We start from the raw sequence: 22,986 nt of genomic DNA on the forward strand, positions 1-22,986 counted from the left end.
GATTTGTACAGTCTTATGAGCTGCTTGCTGTTGATTTCAATCAATTAGAGAAGAGGAGATCCCAAAGGGAAACTACCTGTCCTTGGAAATCACCCACATTTACTCTTGTTGTCGTAGACCTCAAAGTCTTCTTTATATTTTCCTCCACATTGAAGGCAATTGAGGTCTGATCCTGTATTTGAAGCATCATTAGTCCAGTTTCTGTGTCATGAACACATCTCTTAAGCAACTGCATATACGTGAGGTTCTCATGGGTGTTGGGGTCGAAGAAGCCCTTGGTGTCATCCGTGGGGTCTAAGAGAATTTGGTTCATTTTCTCATCAAAATAGCCCCGTTTGTAGGCCACCTCAACAGGGACACGATGGCTGTTGACTGGGTCAATTATGCCCCCTGTAGCAATCTGGGCTTCTAGCAGGCGGATGCCGTGCTCTTTGATGATCAGATCTTTCTTCATGGCCTGGAAAAGAGATATCTTTTTCCCTGTGTTTGGATCAGTATATCCAGTGACAGCTTTCTCAGCACAAAGGAGCTTGTTGTGAATTTCTCCACCCACCAGCCTGGCAGAGATGGCCTCATCGACAGACAGTCTCTCATTCTTCAGGGGGTCAATGATGAACCCAGTGGCAGCTTGTGCTTCCAGCAGCACCAGAGCAGTTCCTGGCCTCAAGACATTCTTCCACATGGCCTGGTAGATGCTCATCTTCTCGGTCTTGGAAGGATCTGTCTTGGATGGCACAAGCACTCCGGCAATGCAGCTGGTGCCTTCCAGGTAGCGTTTCACCGAGTCGATCTTTGCCACGTCTTTTGCTGTCTGCTTTCCTTCCTCCAGGCTCTTCAGCGTCTCTTTACCTATTATTTCTGCTTTCAGTAGTTCCGAAGCTGTGACTTGTTTCCGTAGCCCTTGGAACCATATGTCTCTTCTATTTTCTTCTTTTTCTTTTATTATGTTCAGAATTTCATCCGTGATGTGCTGCAGAACAGCAGAAGATTCCAGTTTGTATTTTTTAATCAGCTCGTTCCTCTTCTCTTCTGTGAAGTAGCTTGAAGTAAGAAGGTCCCACAGAGACACAATCTGGCCCCTGAATTTCCCAAGTGTTACATTTACTTTGGTGGATGAAAGTATATTTTTTGTTATTTCATCTTCATAGAAATAGTCCCTCTTGCTCAGCAGCTGTAGGAGGTACATCCCTGTCTCTTTGGTGCACCTGTGCAATAGTTGGGCGTAGGTAATCCTTTCCTGGGTGTTGGGATCCACAAATCCTTTGGTAGCATATTTTGGATCAGAAAGCCGGAGGTAAGTGCCCTCATCCAAACACTCCCGTTTGTAAGCCACCTCCACAGGGATGCGGTGACCATGCACAGGGTCAATGATGCCGCCAGTGGCAATCTGGGCCTCCAGAAGCCTGAGAGCAAGTCCTTTCTCTACGATGCTTTTTTTCATGGCTTGGAAGAGAGATATTTTGTTCCCTGTGGAAGGGTCAGTGTAGCCAGTAACGGCTTTCTCTGCAGAAAGAAGTTTCTCTCGAAGGTCTTCACCCACAAGCCTCACAGAGATCGCTTGGTCAACGGAGAATGTCTTCTTCTTCAATGGGTCGATGATGAATCCGGTGGCAGCCTGTGCTTCCAGCAACATCAGACCATGTTCTGGGGACAGGACCCCTTTCTTCATGGCTTCATAGATGGTCATCTTCTGCCCTTTGGCTACTAAGACTCCGGCGATGCAGCCTGTTCCCTCCAGGTATCGCTTCACTGAGTCCTTCTGGGCAAGTTGCTGAAGAGCACCAGGCCCCTGCTGAAGCCCATCCAAGGTCTTCTTATCAATGATCTCGGAGTTGAACAGCTCTGCCGCTGACACGTCCCCCCTTGGTCCCTTCAACTTGAGGGCCTGCATCTGCTGCTCCGTTTCCTCGATGATAGCAGTGATGGCTTTGCTGAGTTGTTCCAGGGTCAGACCCTCAAACTTGTACTGGCGCACCAGCTCTTTCCTTCTCTGCTCTTGGATGTATGGGGAGCAAAGGAGGTCCCACATGGAGACGGTTTGGCCTTTGTACCTGCCAATGTGCATCTGCATCGGTTGTGCTTTCAGGAACTGTTTGGTTGCCTCGTTGATGTAGAAGTACCTTCCACCCCTTTTGACTATTTGCAGCATGTACAGTCCAGTCTCTGGATCTTGGGTGCATCGTTCTAGAAGCTGCAAGTAGGTGAGATTCTCGTGGGTGTTGGGGTCAAAAAAGCCTTTGGTATCATCTGTGGGGTCCAAGAGGATCTGGTTCAGTTTTTCATCAAAGTAACCTCGTTTGTAAGCTACTTCTACGGGGATGCGGTGGCTGTGAACAGGGTCAATGATGCCCCCAGTGGCTATCTGGGCCTCAAGGAGACGAATGCCATGGCTTTTCACAATGAGCCCTTCGTTCATGGCCTCAAAGAGGGAGATCTGTTCTTTTGTGTAGGGGTGTGTGTATCCTGTCACAGCTTTTTCTGCACTCAGCAGCTTCTCGTAAATCTCTCTTCCAATCAGCCCGCCTGCCAGCGCTTCGTCTACTGACAACTTCTTGTTTCTCACTGGGTCAAGGAGGAAGCCAGTGGCAGCCTGGGCTTCCAGCAGCACCAGAGCTGCCCCTGGCCGGAGGAGACTCTGCCTCATGGCCTGGTAGATGCTCAGCCTCTCCTGGCTTGGCTGTAGAAGGACTCCAGCGATGAAGTTGCAGCCCTCAAGGTATCGGCTGACTGAATCCATCTTGGTGACTTCCTGGACAGTTTTCTTCCCCTCTCTCAGTTCGTCCAGAGTTTCCTTGTCTATGAGCTCCGACTGGAAGAGGTCGCTGGCTGACACCTGCTTGCGCAGGCCCTTGAAAGTGAACCTCTTGCTCTGCTTCTCTGTGTCTTCGATGACCTTGGAGGCAGCCACTGCAATCTCATCAAGGGTCGCAGCGTTCCCCTCTTTGTAGGCTGCCACCAGCTCTCTCCGCTTGCTGTGGGTGATGTACTCAGAGTGGAGTAAGTCCCAGAGAGAAGCCTCTTGGCCTTGAAACCGCCCAATGTTGACACCGACAGTCACAGATTTCAGCACTTCCATGGTCTGCTGATCCGCATAGAAAGTGGCCTCTTCCGAGAGAGGAAGCAGCAAGTGTCCTGTCTCGGCATCCCGGACGCACCTCTCCTTCAGCTGCTGGTAGGTCAGGCTTTCCTGTGTGTTGGGGTCAAAGAAGACGCAGGTGTCGTCACTCTGCTGAGAAAGGGTCTTGTGCATTTCCTCATCGTAGAAGTTGTGCTTGCAGGCCGCTTGGAGAGGAAGGTGGAGGTGGTGGATGGGATCGATGACCCCTCCAGTGGCCAGCTGTGCCTCAAGCAAGGGGATGCCAGCCGTGGTGGAGATCAGCTCCTTCCGGATTGCCTGATACACTGAGATGGGCTTCCCGGAGTAGGGGTCAGGATAGCCTGTCAGGGCCCTCTCAGCCTGCAGTAGCTGCTCCACAAGTTCCTCACCCACAATGCCAGCTTTGATGGCCTCTTCTGCTCCAAGCCTCTGGTTGGTCACGGGGTCCATGATGGATCCTGTCGCTGCCTGGGCTTCCAGAAGCCTTGCCCCTGTGCCTGGGAGAAGGAGGCTCTTCTGCATAGCTTGGTAAATGCTCATTTTCTCATTGGAGGCCTGAATGAAGACCCCAGCGATGCTTCCAGTGCCCTGCAAGTATTTCTTCACGCTGTCCATCTCAGACACTTCTCTGGCGGTCCTCCTGCCCTGAGCCAGCTCTCTGAATATCTTTTCCGAAATGATGCCAGTATCCAAAAGCCAGACTGCGGGAACTGCACCTCTCAGGCCTTGGAACGTGACCTGGCTTTGAGCCTTCAGTTCCATTTCCTTGATGAGTTCCTGGACAAGGGTGACCAGCTCCTGTAGTGATATTGCCTCAGACCGATACTTCTCCAGGAAGTCCCTTCTCTGCTCCTCCGTGAAGTAGCCAGAGTTCAGGAGCTCCCAGAGGGAGACCCTTTTGCCCTGCACATAGGTCTCCCTGAAGAGCTGCTTGATCTGCTCATCTGTGGTGGCAGGAGAAGCTGCTTGCGGCAGAGGTAGCAGGTGGACGCCAGAGGCTTCATCCTTCTGACACTGATCTATCAGCTGGCTGTAGGTCACCATCTCCTTTCTGTCCAGAGTGCTGAAAGTTTTGGCACCACTGCTTGGGTTGGAAAGTGTTTTGCTGAAGTCCTCATCCAAGTAACCTTTTTTCTGGGCAAATTCTACTGGGACATAATGTCCGCAGTGCGGATCAATGACGCCCCCCGTTGACAGCTGGGCATCCATCAGCTGCCTGGCTTGTTTGTCAGCCACGAGGCCCTTCTTCATGGCTTGGAAGAGGGAGATCTTCTCGCCTGTGAAAGGATCCTTGTAGCCAGTGACAGCCTCTTCTGCCCGTTGGAGTTTCTCATAGAGCTCGGGGCCAACAAGGCCTTCCTTCACAGCCTCATCCAGGCCCACTTTTTTATTCTTCACTGGGTCAACGATGAAGCCAGTGGCTGCCTGTGCCTCAAGTAAGGGCACGGCTACCCCTGGCACCACAATGTTCCTCTTCATGGCTTCGTAGAGACTCACTCGTTCGTTGGAGGGCTGCAGCACGATGCCTCCGATGCTTCCAGTGCCATAGAGGTATTTCCGGACAGAGCCCATGCGCAGAACCTCCTCTGGGCTCACAGCTCCCTCCAGCAACCTTTCAAAGAGGGTCCTGTCGATTATGCCCATCTCCATCAGGTGGTGGGCAGTGACGCGGCCCCTTATGGCTGGGAACTGGATGCAGGCCCATTTCTTCATCTCCTCCTCCAACATGAGTCGGATTTTCTCCAGGGTGACCTTCTGCAGGCAGTAATGGTTGAATATTTCCCTCCTCTTGCCCTCGCTGAAGTACTCGGAGTTCAGCAAATCCCACAGGGAGACCCGCTGCCCTTGGAAGCGCCCGTATTTCACAAAGACCGAGGAGCCCCTGAACGCTTGCTTGGTGGTGTCGTCAATGAACCGCGGCTTCTTGCTGTTCAGCGGCAGGAGGCAGAGGGAGGTTGAGGGCTCTATGATGCACTTCTCCTTCAGCTGCAGGTAGGTCAGGTTCTCATGGGTGTTTGGGTCAAAGAAGCCCTTGGTGTCATCACTGGGGTCCGAGAGAATCAGGTTCATCTTTTTGTCAAAGTAGCCCCGTTTGTAGGCAACTTCCACAGGCAGGCGGTGGCTGTTGATAGGGTCGATGATGCCCCCCGTCGCTATCTGTGCTTCCAGCAGGCGGATGGCATGGTCCCTGATGATCAGATCCTTCATCATAGCCTGGAAGAGGGAGATCTTTTCTCCTGTGTAAGGATCCCTGTAGCCAGTGACTGCTTTCTCGGCAGTCAGGAGCTTGTCGTAAACATCTGGGCCAATTACGTTGGCCTTCAGGGCCTCATCCACAGAGTATTTCTTGTTGGCTGCAGGGTCAATGATGTAGCCTGTGGCAGCCTGAGCCTCCAGGAGGATGAGGGAGGTCCCTGGCCGCAAGAAGCCTTTCCTCTTTGCTTGGTAGATGCTGATCTTCTCCTGGGAGTCGGGCAGGAGAAGCCCACTGATGCTGCCCGTCCCTTCCAGATACTTCTTCACTGTGCCCATGCTGACAACATCTTTGGCCAAGGTCTCCCCTTGGGTCAGCTTCTCAAACAAATTCTTGTTGATGATCTCTGAGCTCAGAAGCTGGGCGGGCGTCACCTTGTCCCTCAAGCCCTCAAAGCTGACTCTGGAGTTGGCAACGGCTTGCTGGATGGTGTGAGAGACTTTGTCAGCCAGTTGCTGAGCGGAAAGGTGCCTAGAGCGGTACTGCTGGATGAGGGCTGTCCTCTGCTCTCCTGTAAAGTAGTCTGAGAAGAGGAGCTTCCAGAGTGAAACGTGCTTCCCCTTGAATTTCCCACAGGTCACAGACACAGCCATGTTCTCCAGAGCAGACTTTGTGTTGTGGTTAATGAAGGAGTGCTCCCTTCCATGGCCTCCTGAGAGAGGCAAGAGGCAGAGACCTGTGTCTGGATCTGTGACGCATCTCAAGAGCAGTTCTGCATAGGACAATTTCTCCCTGGAGTTGGGCTCAAAGAACCCACGGATCTCATCTGTGGGATTGCAGAGGAGGCTCTCTGTGTCCTTGTCTAAGTGGCCCCGCTGACAGGCCATCTCCACAGGAAGCCGGTGATGCGTGTGGGGGTCGACGATGCCTCCAGTGGCAAACTGGGCATCCAGCAGGAAAATGCCAGGGTCCCTGGGCACAAGGCCCTTCTTCATGGCTTGAAACAGAGAGACCGTCTCGCCAGTGAAGGGGTCTTTGTACCCTGTGACTGCTTTCTCTGCTGAAGACAGTTTCTGATGGAGCTCTGGCCCAACAACTCCTGCGCGGATGGCAGCATCGGCCGTGAACTTCTCGTTCCTTACAGGGTCTATCAAGCACCCTGTGGCAGCCTGAGCCTGCAGGAGAATCACAGCTGTGCCTGGCACTAGGAGGTGCTCCGCTAAGGCCTGGTACAGACTCTTGCATTCATTGGTGTGCAGCAGCGCCACACCGGCAATGCTCTTTGTCCCAGAGAGGTACCCCTGAACAGAGTCCATCTCCGCCACTTCCTGCGCCGTGAGTTCCCCGTCATGGAGGGCTTTGAACATGTCTGAGTCAATGATTCCAGCATCCAGGAGCTCATGGCTGCACACAGACCCTCTCAGCCCAGGAAAGGAGATTTTCAGTGGCAGCAAGAGCAGGCCTCTGGTGTGGTCACAAATGCACCTTCTCATCAGCTCCGTGTAGGTGACCTTCTGGTTGTTGTTTGGGTCCAAGAAGCCCTTGGCCTCCTCGTTCTCAGGGTCAGAGAGGAAGCTGCTTAGTTTCTCATCAAGGTAGCCCTTCTCATAAGCCTCTTGCGGAGGGATGCGGTGGCCTGTGGCTGGCTCAATGGTGCCCCCAGTGGCTAACTGGGCCTCCAGCAGGTACAGGCCCTGTTCCCTTCCAAGGAGCTCTTTCTGCAAGGCTTGGTAGAGGGAGATCTTTTCCTCTGTATAAGGGTCTGTGAAGCCCTTTGCTGCTCGCTCTGCGCAGAGCAGCTTCTCCTTCATCTCCAGCCCTGCCAGTCCCATCTCCAGGGCCTCTGCCACAGAGACCAGCCGCTTTCCCGCAAGGTCAACGATGCCACCAGTGGCTGCCTGGGCCTCCAAGAGAGCTGATGCAACGTCAGGCTGCAGCAAGTGATGCTGGACAGCTTCATTAAGGCTCATCGTCTTGCCAGAAGCGGCCTCCACGTAGACTCCGGCGATGCTCTTGATGTGTGGGTCTGCCTTGGGTGCTGCTGAGGTGTTGCTGGGGGAGATGTAGGCCCCTGGCATGGCTGCTGACCCTGCTGGCCCCCAGGTCCCTGGGCCCCTGGCCTCCATTCTGTTTGTGCAGTTGTTCTGAGTCTCCCGCTCCTGGCGCAAGCAGGCAACTCTTCTGCTCCCTTTGCGGGTGGCAAGTGGGTCTCTGCAAAGAGAGGAAAGAAAGGAAACAGTCAGTTGTCATGAAGAGCAGAAAGGAGCAGAAACCTTTTCTCTTTCACTTTCCCCATGCTAGGCATCATCTTATAAACGTCTGTTGTGCCACTTCTTGCTCTAAACTTCTTTTCTCTAAACTAGTAAGTCCCCAATGCTGCAAACCTTCTTCACAGAGGAGTCGCTAAAACTCAATCATTTTGGTGGCCCATTTCTGAACCTTTTCCAACTCTACAATATCCTTTTCATGATGCGGTGACCAGACTTGCACATGGTACTCCAAATGTGGTTGCCTCATAGATTTGTATAATGGCATTATGAGACTGGCAGTTTTATTTTCAATTCCTTTCCTAGGGATTGCTGGCATGGAATTCCACTCTTGATGCAACCTGAAACCTGAATGGCACCTGCAAGGTGTCCTTGGAATGCGCCTTCTACCTTCATGCACATTCCCACGGGGGAGACACAAGGGGAAACCTCCAAAATACTCCCTGATAATTGAGGAGAGAAAGAAACAGATTTTAAAAGTGGTTCCTCACAACTGCGCACGTCTGCTTTTCCGGTTGTAAGGACACTCCCAGCAATTACGAGCGATAATGGAGCAATGTTACAACACACCACAAGCAAAAGCTGGGCATGAAAACCAAAACCCTGGTAATAAAAGAGAAAGCAGGAATAAAAAGGCAGAAATTGCAGGAGGGGCCCATGTGGCGTGTGCAGAACCCACACAGTCTGGTAATAGGAAGCTGGCCTGGGGAGGCCCTCTGCGCTTTGGGCTGGGCCAGCCCCTCTGGAGGATTTGACAGGTGAGATCTTCCTTGGGTACACGGAGTCACTGCACCAGAAACCTGCCCTCAAATAAAGCTGGAACTGAGCCCTTGTCAAGGCCAAGCGGAATAATGATCAGCCACAGCGTATTATCTCACCCCCTGTTGCTTCATGAGATCTCTGTCCCCTTTCAGCCTGGCTGGGGTGGGAAGCAGCAGAGTGGTGAAGGAAGCCCAGACAGGTTTGGCCTCCTCCTGAGCCCAGCCCCAGCCTCTTTCAACCTCCCCGCTCCTCTTACATGCTGAGCATTTGCCAAGGTTGAGCAACAAAGGAGGGAGACAAGCCCAGGCGACCCACTTGCCTCTCCCCTCCCCAGCCCAGCCCTGTTCCTCTTGGTGGCAGATAATCCCCATCTGCGCTTGCTTGCACGGAGCCTGGAATGCAGGAGGGGTCAGGGAGGGGGGCACCCAGAGAAGGGGGGACCTCTGAGGCTGCCGGCCGCCACGGGTGCAGCCCACACTAGCCCAGGGAGCAGCCCAACGTCATGGGAAAAAGAGAGAAACTGGTGGCAGGCCAGGCCTTGAGGGCAGCCGGAGCCTAGCCAAGCGAGAGGCTCTCCGGTCTTGATCTCAGGACTCCTGCGCGGGGCCAGCTTGCCTGTGCGTTCTACAAAAAGTAGAACTAATGTGTAAAACTTAAGCAGTTGCTGCTGAAGCTGGTGGCTTTAGAGGTCCTGAAGCCTAGCGGTTAGAGCGGTGCAAGGGAGGCCCTCCCTGCCTCCACAGCAAAATGCTCTTTGGTGGCAGCTGCAGTGGAAGGCATGGCAGGGGAGGCCCCTGTAAATGGGGGGGGGTATTTAGGATGTGGTGCCCTCAGGGCTAGACTTCATAGTCCAAGCCTGGGGCCCCACAACCTAGGGGTGGGGAGAAAACACCCACTAGGAGCAGGCAGTAGGTGACAGTGGCCGCCTGGCAGAGCATCAGTGCCCAGCGTGGGCACGTCAGGGCTGATGCCCCTTGTCACAGCATCCCTTTTTCTTTCCTGAAGAAGCCAGCTCCCACCACCCAGTTTCTCCAGGAGTGCCCCTCCCTCTCAGGGACTGAGCATGGCAGGGGGGCAGCTGCAGCCAGCTGCTGCCTGGCTCCACGGTGGGCTTTCCAGAGAGAAAGGAAAGTTTTGGTCTTAAAGGAATGAAAGAATGCCTTCCTGATGCTTCCTGCTTCCCTCGAGATGGCTGCTTCTCAGGGGTGCAAATGGCCTTGAGAATGTGGCTTGGCCCCCTCCTGCTTCCTTCCTTGCCCCGCAGTTCCTGAGTGCACCAGAGAACTGCCTGGGCTCTACAGGGACTTGGGAGCCATCCTGTCAACAGCCATTTGCAGCTCACTTTTCCACAGTGGGACCCCGGAGCACCCTGGACTCCAGACATCTCCAGCTGCGGTTCAGGCATTGCAGGGGGTTGGACTAGATGACCCCTGGGGGTGCCTTACAACCCTACAGTTTTATGATTCTATGAACCTATGATTTCCATACCACCTCACAATCTCAATGGAACCTTGATGTGGTTTACAACCTATCTTAAATAATTTGTGAAATTTCAAACACTGCAAATGAGAATCAGACACAAGCGCAATAAGAAAGTGCAATAAATCACATTAGCAACTATAAATGAAATAATAATAAATTTTATTTATACCCACCCTCCCCAGCCAGAGCCGAACTCAGGGCGGCTAACACCAATAAAATCACAGTAAAAGTATAATAGGGAAAAGAAAAGAAAAAACCCAATTTAAAATACAGGTTAAAATGCAATTTAAAATGCAGCCTCATTTTAAAAATGCATGAAACAGATGTTGTGCCCACAGTGCCTCCCCACAAATAGCAGCCTTGGCTGTGGATGGGCTGTGGCCTTCAAAGAGAGTGGCTGTGAGGGGCAAACTGCAGAGCCCAGGATGCTTTGAGGGGGAAATGTGCTCTGCAGCTGCTTCAAAGGGATCTGGTGTGCAGGCAGAGGATTGGACTTCCAAGCAGCAAGAGGCGTCACAGGAAGAACGAGAGAGCCAGACCCCTTGCCTCCTCCCAGCCAAGTGGGGGCCCGGCTCACTCCCCCCCCCCCCCGGGGTGTTAAGCAAGTTCAGAACCCTCCAGTCATTAACCTTTATTGATTGGCTTTATTTGCATTTTGCATGTGAGCCACTTTGGGAGGGTTTTGACCCTGAAAGGCAGCACAGAAGTCCCGGTAACAAATACTTCTAATATATAAACAGTTCACCCAGTGTGGGCAGCAGTGGGCTTTGCTGGGATCGCCCCAAGGGGCTGAGGGTGGCCTGAGCTGCCCTTGGCAAGGCAGGATTGCAGCCAGCCCCCTCAGACCAGAGCAAAGGCACAAAGTCAGAACTTCAAGGAAATGCAGAACTGAAGAGTTCCTGTCCAGCTGTAACTCCACTGCAAAATGGGGCTGAGGCACCTCAGATATTTGCATGAGCTCCTTCCACTCCCCAAAATAGGCTCATGCCTTTTTCAAGTTAGAGGGAAGAGAGTTTTGCACGAAGCATCTTTAACACCGCCATGCACAGAGCAAGCTCGGCACCAAGTCCCTTAACATATCACTGTTCAGCACAGCACAGTCTAGAAAGAGCTGCCTCTCACATCTCTCTGGAAATTCTGAGGGAAGAAAAATGAAATCAGCCTGTGCTTCTGGTGTGTTGCACTTTTAAATAACTATGTTTAGTTGTAAAATAATAATAATAATAATAATAATAATAATAATAATAATTCCTAGGAACTGTCATTTGTTAAGGGTGCTAGGAATTACAGCTCTGGGGTAAGCAACAATTCCCAGTATTTTTAGGGGTGGAAATGTACTTTAAATGTGTGATGTGTACACAGCCACAATCCTGAAAAGGATGGGAATGTGGAGGCAAGGGACAGAAACCTGTAATTGAGCTGAAACACATGCTGTTAATATTGGGTGGAGACAGATGAAGACTAATTGCACGCTTTAAAATGCGGGTGTGATCTCATCATTTGTGAACCGTAAAGGTAATGTATAATTCACCTAATTGATGGCGTGCTCCTAATGGGTCCTGATATGAGCCTCTGAGGCTGGGAATGGCAGACTCTGCCAGGGTGAAAAACACTGTCCTGGCCATAGCAGGGTCTTCCTTTTACCACCAATGGCCACCCAGGGAGCAAAGATGGACGGCACCAGACACTAGTCTCCACCATTCTTTGGTGCTGTGATCCAGTTGAAAGCAGACACTGGGCAGTTCCACAGGCCCCCAACCAACACACCACGTGCAGCTCTCCCACCCCTTGATCACGGTGGCTGGAGGTCAATCTGTATGATCCCTGCTGCTGCTGCTTCTTCCATGAATCCAGCCACAAGCTGAACAAGGAGAAAGGCACTGTTCATCAACGCAACGGGGAGCTCTTGGGAGGTGCCATAACGCAACTCTGTAGAAAGCCACTCCCCATCAGATGAGTGAAAGTAGCGAGGAAGCCTCTTGGAATGGTGGCCAGGATCCACAAAACTCCAACCCCAAATGCCATTCATGGAGATCCAGAACTTCAAGAAGTCTTATGCTATGTTGGATCAGGATGGCCTAAAGACTTTTGCAGTTCTTCAGAGGTGAGTTGGAAGAACTTTGCAGACTGTGAACCGGAAGGCCTAATCACAAAAGGGAAGCGCATTGTTGCAGCACAACAAATGAGGAAAGAGATCCTAGATCTAGAACTTATCTAGACCAGAACTCATCCACCCACCAAGGATGTCAAGGTCTAACCATGGGCTGCTGTAAGTGATCCAAGTGGACAGTGTGATGGCCAGGTTCTGGAAGGGGCAGAAAGAACAAAATCTCATGCTGTGACTTCTAATCCAGAAGAACTGGATCAGCACAAAGGAAGGATCCTTTAATCACATGATAGACCTTAGGAAAGGTGAGCAGCTGACCTTTGTGAACTGTAAGGCTGACCTGGCTTGGTTCTCAGGTCCTCCTTTTCAAGGTCTATTGAGATACTTCCCTTGCCTGAGCACTGAAGAATATGTCTGTTTGCTTTGGCACGCCTGATCAACATGACCCACAACGCAAACTCATTTACAGTAGCAGTATTCCAGTCATTTCTGGCATCTTGCAACTTTTGCCATATTGCCACCAGCTCAAATTACCCCCAATGAAATAATGAGGCAGAGAGAGCAGCACAGACTGCCAAGAAAATATTGAGACAGGCCGTCCCACCTGTTTGCTCTTGTAAGCTACAGGTCAACTCTGTTGATAGCAACTAGATATAGTCCAGCAGAACCGCTAATGGGAAGACAGAACACCCTTTTCCAACCCTTGGTCAGAATTTAATTCCTGGAAAAAATTGCCACTTCATATTTCCAAGCTAAGAGAGGTTATAAGCATTTTTAAAGAATCAGTGCAATTCAGTGTGAAATCTCTGCCATTTAGCTCCAGAAGAGCAAAGAGAGAGCTTCTAGCATCAGGCCTCGTCCTCCACACTTATTTTTTGCCCCACTGTTTCCCAGCTTGTGTCCAGGCGCTTCCACCCCTAACCTACCACCAGATGCTCCCCCCAGGAAAACACACTCTTTAAAGCTGAATTGGAACCAAGGGCAATTTGGGTTTTCTGCAGGTGGCTGCCTAGAGTCAGTGGTCAAGAGGGGGGTTTTGCGGAGAAAGTGCCAGGGCAAAAAACAGAAGGGGGAAACCACTCAGACACAAACCTGGAAAGCCCGGACCCATGCCTACAATGTGGAGCAAAGCTAAGAGTGGATGAGCCCTTAGTCCTGTTGGAGAACAGACACGGCAGAACCCAGTCCCTGTGCAAGGAATCAAATGTGATCTACTTTGCAGAAGCCAACAACTTGCTCTTGTTCTTGAGAAGGTAGAATCGCCAAACACAGAAGCAGTACCCAAAAACCCACGTTCCTCTACTGACACTGCCTGAGCCCATTTGTAAAACTGACATCCATTGCTCACGCTTGGCAAACCCTCACCGTGATCAACTCCTGCCCGGAGACCTATGTCCCCACTGTGGAAGGATGCGTGGATCCAGAATTGACCTCCACAGTCACTTATGGACTCATCGTTCAAATTGTGTTTATGGAACACAATCTTACACAGCTATGAAGGATTGCTAAAGAAGAAGAAGAACTCCAGTCAACTTATTTGGAAGCCTCCAGGATTTGGAGATGAGGGAGGGGTTGCCAAGCATTTCAAAAGTGCCAGCTGATTTAATGGCTTCCTCCCCTGCCCCGTTAACACTGGGATAGAGACTCTGCAGCCCTTGAGAAGCTGGTGGACTATGACTGCCCACCATCCCTGGCCATTGGAGATGGAGCCCAACAGCATCTAGTAGCTCCCCCCCCTGCCCTATTAGGGCATCCCCTTACCTAATTAGATGGGTTTCTCTACCCAGAACATTCCAGAGAGATTTCTTTATCAAGTAAGCATCTTCTAACAATTAGCTCCCATTAAAGAGTCATTCTGAGCCATTAAGGAGTCATGAGGCAGTTGTTTTTTCAAAGCAGCAAAAAAAGCTCATGCTATACTAACTAGACAGTGTCAACCTAAGTTGAGTGTCCTGATCAAAAGTCATATTCTGCCTTTGTCAAATCCCACCCAGAATGCCGTGTCCCCAATGTTCTGGGCACCCCAGTTTAAGGAGGATATCGACAAGCTGGAACATGTGCAGAGGAGGACAAGCAAGATGCTGAAGAAAGAAAGCCCTATTTATGAGAAATGGTTAATGGAGTTGGAGATATTAGCCTGGAGAAGAGGCGGCTGAGAGGCGACAGGACAGCCATCTTCAAATATCTCAAGGGCTGCCCCATGGAAGACAGAGCCAGCTTGTCTTATGCTGCTCCAGAGGGGAAGCCCCGAACCAATGGATTCAAGTAACAAGGAAGGAGATTTTGACTAAACATTAGGAAGAACTTTCTGTTTGACAGTAGAACAGGCCACCTTGGAAGGCGGTGGACTGGCCTGCAATGGAGGTTGGATAGCCACCTGCCAGAGAAGTTTTAAAAAGTTAAAAGCAAAAATAAATTAAAAACAGGCATCAGTAGACGATTGTGGAGGGCTGCATGCATAGGCCTGGCAGGATATGAAAGTATTCAGCAGGCATTTAAAAATTGGCACAGAAGGTGCCTGCTGAATCTCTAGTGGCAGGGAGTTCCACAGGACTGGGCCGATGACGCGAAAAGGTCAGTTTCTCCTTCCTGTTTTGGGTTAGATGACCCTTGTGGTTCCTTCCAGGTCTACAATTCTATGTTTCTACCATTTGGAGCTTTTCCTTTTCCTTTTCCCAGAGTGATCCAGCCCGGCTTCAAGGTGAACCCACCGTCACAGCCAGCAAGCAGCAATCTTGCAGGACTCTAATGTCACAAATGGGAAGAGGCCGTCTTAGCTCAGCCCCAGTGCAGCTGCTTTGCATGCAGAAGGTCCCAGGTGAAGCTTCCCCTCACAGCATCCACATGCCAGGAAAAGGTTCATCCTCGGGCCAATGCCAGGTGCTTCTGCAGCTATTCGACGCACAGGACCCTTTGCAGGAGGCGGCTGGGGTGCGAGACTTTTGCTCCCAGCCCTGGCAGGGGAAGGAGGCAGGCGGAGGCTCCTGCTGGGCCTGGAAGAAGCCTCTTCCCTGGGAAGCACCTGCACATGCTTGTTGGATCAGGAGGCCCGGGATCTGCGTAGCGTTGACACCCCAGATTCCCAGTGATAAAAGCTGCTGGGCCGGTTGGGAGAAGGTTCTGCTCCCTGCAAATTAAAGGGCGTTGTCTTGCCTGGAAATTGCCTCACCTGCCTTTCTGCAGAAGGGGGAGATTTTCTGGCTGGCCAACGAGGGGGACACTCCTCCTCCTCCTGAATTGACTGTTGCCTGCTTGGACCCAGGTCTGGCCTTAGACGTGGGCTGGGGCAGTGCCAGGCTTGGCACAGCTCCCTGGGCTTGTCCACACACATGGCAGCAACAACAGTCACACATCACACGTGCAACACCAACACCGCCTTGTTTGCACAGCTGCAGCGTCTCATGGGAACACACACACAGAAACTGGTCCCCACCACACCCAGCAGAGCCTGCGCACACGGCAGGACTTGGCAGGGAGGGGGGCAAACCCAGCACTGCCCAATCTGACCCTCCTTTATAGAGACTCCCATCCCCTGCCCTGGTCCCTTATTAGGGAGTCACACCCAGCCAGACCCTCGGCCACCCCCTGTCAGTGCTGCCTGCTCCCAAGGGCAGCCGTGGCTCTCGAAGGCTTTCAGACAAGGGACGTTCCCAGCCCCACCTGGGGGGGGGGCTGACATTGGGAACTGGACCTGCAGCAGCAACAGCTCTGTCCCTGGGCTGCCGTGGGCCTGGACTCACGAGCAGATCCGTGTCTGGCTGCTTTGAAGCCCATGTGGAGCTACTTCATGGGAACACAGCCCGGAAGTTGCTCTTGTCACCCTTTGCACCCACCCGCCCACTTCCACCCCCTGGGTGCAGGCTGAAGGCAGAGAAGGAAATCCCAGGCACTGGAGGTCCTTTGCTGAAGGCTAATTGCATTCTGATGGAGGTGAGCTCTAATACAGAACAACAAACCCCTGTGTTGCAAACTTAACACAACAAACAATACAAGCAACACACAGACCAGTATACTAGAGAGCACTGTAATTCTTATTGCACAATATACATGATTTAGTAACAAAAACAAAATGTGTGCACTTGTAAATTCACTAATTTAGCTCTAAAGCATGGGTAGGCAAACTAAGGCCCGGGGGCCAGATCCGGCCCAATTGCCTTCTGAATCCGGCCCGCGGACGGTCCAGGAATCAGCTTGTTTTTACATGAGTAGAATGTGCACTTTTATTTAAAATGCATCTCAGGGTTATTTATGGGGCATAGGAATTCACTCATTTCTCCCCCCCCAAAAAAAAATAGTCCGGCCCCCCACAAGGTCTGAGGGACAGTGGACGGCCCCCTGCTGAAAAAGGTTGCTGCCCCCTGCTCTAAAGGGAAGGGAGAGCAGCTCAGACTGTCTCAAGCAGCTGACCTGGGATAGCATGAAAGGGAAGCAAGTGGTGAGCTTTTTGATTGAACCCCACTTCCTTTTTGGGGTTCTCTGGGGACCAGAGCCTCTTGCCCTCTTGCCTCTTGCTCCGCTCCAGGCGCCCTCGGTTCCTGGGCCAGCTCTGCCTCAGGCTCCACAAGTTCATGTGTGGTTATTCATTTATTAATCTATGCGTCGCCTTCCACGTGAGTCTCAAGGCATTTTTACAGGCATACCATAAAAAATGCTGAAAATAATAAAGTACAAAACAACAATTAAAGATGTGTTCCAAAACAACACAGAACCAGAAGAAACCAGAGGCCTTTCTCCTGGGCATGGTCAGCCAATTGGTGCTAAAGAAGGATAGAATCTTCTTTATGTATGCCACAACAGCAGCAAGAATACTCATCGCAAAGTACTGGAAGACACAAGATCTACCCACCCTGGAAGAATGGCAGATGAAGGTGATGGACTATATGGAACTGGCAGAAATGACTGGCAGAATCCGAGACCAGGGAGAAGAGTCAGTGGAAGAAGATTGGAAAAAGTTCAAAGATTATTTACAGAAACACTGTAAAATTAATGAATGTTAGAATGATGTTGGATAGAAACTAAGTGGTCTTTTGCTGTAATGCTATAAGGGAATATGTGAAAATGGTTATTAATAGGTCAAAATAAATTAATGTTATAATATTTAAAAATTGAAGATTAAGATGAATGAAGAGGGGAGGGATTTGCTGAATTAACAATTGGAACTGGAATACAGAAAAGGAAGGCGTGAGGAGGTCCGGGAAATAAGCAAATGAAAAACATATGATGGAAAGATTGAACTGTTTTTTTAACTATTTTTATTTTGTATTTTTCTTTTTTCTTTTTATTTTGTAATTTTTTTGAAAATCTTAATAAATATCTTATAAAAAAACAAAACAACACAGAACCAAAGGCAGAGAGACCTTTTCACTCAGCTAGAATTTTTTCCCAAGTCAAATCTGTCCCTGGTTGTTTATGGGAAGTGACAATCCTGGGTGCCTTGCTGGGACTCAGGAGGGATGCTGTCCATGGAAGACGAGTGACCCTCAATGGCCTGCCCCGAGTTACTGTGGAGGGGGCTCTTGAGATCTGGGGGGATTTGAAGAAGGAACTCTTCTGCAGGCCAGAGTGACCGGCTAGGGGCCACGTCAGGGATCAGGGTCTCTCTCAAGTTCCCTGGGCCTGAGCTGCATTGGGCCTGAGCTATTAATTCCAAAGCCTTGAACGTGGCCCAGAGGCAGAATGGCAGCCAGAACTAGTTCCACAAACAAGGTCACAGCTGCAGCCTCATGAGTAGACCCTATGTACATGGTTGTACATAGGCCCCCACCCTCACATTATCACAAGGAAGGAGCCTGATGAACGCACTCAATATCCCACCTTTGAAGTAGTGGCACTCCAGACACTCTGCTTGCTTGGGGTGGGGGGGGGTGTCTCTAATTCCCAGGTGCTTTTATAGCATCCATAGAGACCCACGGATGGAGGAATGATAAAAACCGCCTTTAACATTGCGCCACGACAGGCTGGCAAGTCACACCTTTCAGCAGGCAATTATTCTGCAATTATGTGGTTTCAGCCTAATCCAAATGTAATTATGTGGAGAATTGCTGTTTATGAAGAGTGGATTGGCGCAAAGGAGCCTCTGGCACAGGTAGTTGGTTGGGGGCAAGAGGTACCAGGAGATGATGACCCACTCTGGCCACCCAAGCAGCTCAGGAGATGCGAGGGAGGAAGGGGGGGCGCATTGGGGCTGGGAGGGAGCCTGGAGCAGCAGTGCTCCCAAGGGCAGGAAGACCAAAGACGCCTTGGATGAAGGCCTGAGTGGCACCAGCACCACACAGGACATGATCCCCACCTGCTGCAGGCAGCAGGGCCCCTTTCACACGAGGGAGAGCCCCCGCTGACCCTCAGAGCCCCCTGGAACCTCTCAGTCTGCCAGAGGTGCAGCCCAAGGAACATCCTGGCAGGTGCCCAGATCATTGCCAGAGCATAATTTCAAGGACTGCTGTGTCCTGCCTGCCTGCCTGCCTGCCACAACATCCTCCGGGAGCCCCAGAAGCAGTTTAGAGCTGGCCAGGAGTTAGGGAGGGGTTCTTCTTTTACACTTTCAAAACACATTTTTTTCTGAAACTGCAGTCTTGTCATTTTCAAATGTTCGCCATCCGCCTTCCTGAGCATTCAGGGATCAGGTAGGAGGGGGGAAGTCTAAATACTTGCTTGTTTTGCAAGACCAATAATAAGCCCTTTTCCTGGTGCAACACACAGCCGGGGAGGGAAGCTGCTGGGGGGGGCAATGGGCAAGGAGACCCACAGCGCAGTTTGGCAGCCCTGTGGCTGACTTGGGGGCTGGCCCATGCCTGCAGGAAGGGAGCAGAAGTTCCTGAAACCAAGAGGCACTCCAGACATGGAGATGTGAAGATGTTTCATAGCAGCTTTCTGGGGTCCCAGCCAGGGGGCCTTGTCCAGGAGCTGTGCTTTGCTCCCTCCTCCAGAATTTTGTGTGAGTGGAAAATTGTCTTTTGAATTTTTGTCATGACAGACAGTGACAGCTTCCATGTAAAGGATGCCACCTTGCTTTTATAACACGAACAATTTAAGAACAGGAGCCCCTGAAAAAAAGTGGTGAATAAGGCAGGACTTCTTGATCCTTGGGGTCCCTTCCAACTTTACAATTCTATGATTCTAGAGAGCAAAGGCACAGCGAAAGTCTCTTCTGGAAGACCCCACCCCACCGGCCAAGCCTGCTCCCCTTCCCTGACTGAAGGTGGATTTTGCAGGACCGCTCCTGTCACTCAAGAATTGCTTAAGGCAGCCTGCCTGGTAACCAGAGAGCCTTTGCAGATTTAAATGCTGGACCTCTGTTTGCAGAGATGGAGTCAAACTCCGCTCTGCCCCCCGCCCCCCCGGGCTGAGAAGGATGGGCTGCTTTTTGCACTGTGAATGTACCCCTCTGAAAGCATCCCCCCCTTTAAGTATTTCCCCAAATGCTTAAGACCCCCCCAAAAACAATACACTCTGAAAACCTACATTCCCATACATGCACCACAACTTATATCAGCATACATCCTATGGAACCGGTCTTTGGTTTTCTGAAGAATTTGTAAAGGAAAGCATTATTCTAAGTCTGAAGCTCCCTCTCACTGGCTTTATCCAAAAAGGTGTGCCTGCGGTACTCGCCCCCTCCCCACCCCACCCCCCAACTGCCTGACCAGGGCTGCACAGGAAGGGCGCTTGCTCTGCTTCTAAACCCAGATTGTGTGTTTATTGTATTGCTCGTGGGATACAAGATTAAAGCAAAATTTTGGATAAAACTGGTTTGCAACTTTCTAGTTACAGCATAAACTGTTTTCTTGATTTTTTGGTCCCCTTGTTCACTGTCCCCTTAACATCCTTTTTTCTAAAGAATCAAAAAGCATGCCAGTCACTCAGTTGGCACTCTTCTCCTGAGGGGGTGCTCTGTGCCCCATCTGGAAAAGTAGTTCCCCCTGCTGCCCCCATGTGACGGGGAGGGCACTCTCAGGGCTGCAGACAGGGGCAGGGCGAGGGGCACAGACCCATAGCACAAACCTGCACCTGCTAATTCATAGGCAAATTTAGGCTGACTTGCAGAGCAGCTGGGGAGGACCTAAATTTGGGCTCTTGCTGAATTTGCCTCTGGACAAATGAGGATGCCGGGTGGTCCCAGGGGTCTCATCAGGACTGTGATCTGCAGCACCTTTGGTCACTACTTCTGTAAGTGAAGCGCACATTTTGTATTTTTGTGTTGTGAACTGCTCTGTGATCTTTGGATGAGGAGCGGTATCCCATATAAATGAAATAAATAATAATAATAATAAAGATTAAAAACACACCCACACCATGAGATTAAAGCACCACAGAGCTTCCCCCAAATAAGCCTGGGAGTGTAGTTTACCCACCACAGAGCACCAAGAACAACCAAGGATTCCTTGGGGGGAAATGCCATGTGATTTAAATGGGCTTCAGATGTATGGTGTGAATTAAAAAGATTAGAAAAGGAGAAAAGAGTCCAGAAATGGGGGGGGGAGCTCTAGCAGAGACGACCCAGGGGCTTGTGCCCCCTGCCTGTCCCACCTAAGAGGTCAGTAAGGAAGCCCCCCTTTCTGTCCTGCATCTGGACCTGATCCTGCCCTTTCCGGTCACTGCCAGCTGCCTTTCTAGACTGCGCGTCTCACTTCTAAGCCTGCCTTCCAGAGCTTATCCTGCTCCTGTGAAGGAATGGGGAGTTAGCACAAGATTTACCAGACCGGTGCAGGCTGGGGGCTTGCCCAAAGACCCTTCAGGCAGCGCTAGTGGGGCCCACAAATCCAAGAGCCTTGGCAGCCCCATAGCTGGGCTCTGGATGCTCATGAGGCTCTGGATAAACCACAGACACGCACATGTGGGGGGCACTCTCATGGAAGGGACCCCAAAGGTCCAACCCCCTGCAAAGCAGGAATCACAGCTGAACAAATGGACACCCAACCTCACTTTAAAGCCTTTCTTCATATCAGCTACTTGCCAAGAGGCTGTGTTTCTTCGGAAGGCTTTGCCTTTCCTATTAGAAAAGTGAAAATGCCCCTAACAAATGAAGATGAAAACTCCACATGGATAAAATCAAATGCCTGACTAGCCAGTGGTGCCTGCAAAGGCGTCCCTTGTGATGAGGAGGCCAGCAGGTCTGGCTTCACCCGGTGCCTGAGAAAAGACCATGAAGGTGCAAAGGGCGTGTCGCTTGGAAGGGGCCACCACTGGAAAGGCCCACGAGCCGCTGGAGGTGCCTGGAGCAAAGACCTCCTCCTCCTCCTCCTCACTGCGCCTGGGAAGCACCTTGAGCCCTCCTGAGGCATTTTCTCTCCCCCCCCCCCCGATGCCTCACCTCTGACTGGCACACAGAGAGGGGGTATGGGCCTAGAGGGCATCCTGCTGCCACTGCTGCCGCCTTGCTCCTGGTCCTGCCAGCCTTCACCAGAGATGCCCAGGGAGCAGCGTGGGCACCAAGGGAAGGCAGAGCGGCTGGTGGCAAGGTGGCAGGGAGCAAACAGGAGCAGAGGCAGACCTAGGCTCCCTTGAACCCTTGGCATGGGGAGGTGTGATTTTTCGCCCCCATACCTAACCAATCCCTAGGCACGCCCAGGAAGAGGAGACCCAAAGGGGAGCCCTGGGTGGTGGGCTCGCAAGCACTGCAGGCAAGAGGAGCCACCTGGGCAGAGAAGCCTGAGGGCACGCATGGAAGGGGGGGTCTGCCCCTGAGGCTGCTTCCCCTGACAAGAAGGCCTGCACTGGCTGCCAGCAACACGGGAGGCACCTGCCTGCCACAGGCAACCCAGCCCCATGGCGCTGCTTCTCACTCCCACATGCCTGCCCCTGCCAAGGGCACCAGCGCCCAGCACTCCCAGTAGCCTTGCCAAGGGGAGCAGAGCCCCCCACTCGCCCCCGTTCCCCAGCTGATGGCCCCCAACCAGGCTTTCCTCAGTCCTACCTGTGGGTCCTCTGCTCTTGCCGCCGCCGCCTCCTGCTGCTCTTTCCAACTGTGCCAAGGTGGGACGGCCTGAGCGCAACCTTGCTTTTATGTCCCCGCCCTGGGATGACACACTGGCCCAACCCAAGTGGTGCAAACACGGGGAGGGGGGAGGGAGGGAGGGAGGGAGGGAGCGCTCCTGCCATACACCTGCCTCTTCACTTCGCGCAGGCACTGGTTTTGCCCAAACCGGAGGGAGGGGATGGTGTTCAAAAGGCAGTGTGCAGACACACAGGGATTTGTGCAAGGCTCCTGGTGGTTTGTCAGGAGCTGCCTGGGATGGGCAAGAAGAGTGTCGCTGGGGCAGAGGGGAGACGAGAAGACCCTTTGGCGGGGTCCGGGCTCTCAGGTGACACGAGCAGCTTGGAGGCGGTTTTGGTTCCTCGCCAGCTTGTCAATCCTAATCCTTGCCCAGGTGTGTCTGCAACGGAATTCCTGCCGCCTGATCTGCCCTTCGGGGCTTTCCCCGTCCTGCTGCCGCAGCAGAGAAAGCGAGATTGGCGAGCGCGGCTTCCTGGGAACGGGCCGGGCCGCGTTGTGCAAGTCGGGCTGGGAGCAGCGTGGGTGGAGAGAGCAGAGAGAGGAAAGCAGCTCTCCCTTCCTCTGAACCAGAGGGGCCACCTGCGAAGCTGAATGTTGGAAGGGTCGGGGCAGATTGAGGAAATGTTAATCTGTGGAACTCACCGCCGGAGGAGCCAGTAATGGCCATCAGCCTGGATGGCTTGGAAAGAGGGCGGCGCAAATTCGTGAAGGACAAGGCCTTTTGTGGCTACTAGCCAAGATAGTTGTGTTCCACCTCCTTTCTTAGTGTTCCACCTCTGAAGGCTGGTTGCAAAGCATCACCAGTGGGGAGAGCCCTGGGGGGGGGGGGGCTTGCCAGAAGAAGCACGCTGCACTCAGCAGGCAGAACAATCCAGACGAGCAGCAACTACCCAACGCCAGCCCAACTGGGGGGTGGGGGTCGATTTTTTTCATCAGCGTTGATCACAAGGCAAAGCTTCTCCTGGTTTAAATGCCAGCCCCAGCCCCCTCTGGACAGGGCAGAAGAAGACCCTCCAGCCCACCCTGCCCTTGCCTACCCCGCTGGTCTGCTACATGACGTGGATCCAGCCCCATCAGATGAGT

At 52.0% G+C, this 22,986-nt stretch overlaps 1 protein-coding gene across 1 annotated transcript in view; it reads right to left on the minus strand.

Annotated features, from left to right (window-relative positions):
* The window catches only part of EPPK1 (epiplakin 1), a 43,224-nt gene extending 21,331 nt beyond the window's left edge, over positions 1-21,893 (minus strand). The window contains exons 1-2 of the mRNA XM_083518397.1: positions 21,823-21,893; positions 46-7,502 (exon numbers count right to left, since the gene is read on the minus strand). Of these exons, the coding sequence (XP_083374523.1) occupies positions 46-7,417 (7,372 nt within the window). The 5' untranslated portion in view covers positions 7,418-7,502; positions 21,823-21,893. The remainder of the gene's footprint in view (positions 1-45; positions 7,503-21,822) is intronic.
* Between the last annotated feature and the right edge of the window lie 1,093 nt (positions 21,894-22,986).

This window comes from Podarcis liolepis (genome assembly GCF_965112155.1).
Source record: "Podarcis liolepis genome assembly, chromosome: 8".
Taxonomy (NCBI): domain Eukaryota; kingdom Metazoa; phylum Chordata; class Lepidosauria; order Squamata; family Lacertidae; genus Podarcis; species Podarcis liolepis.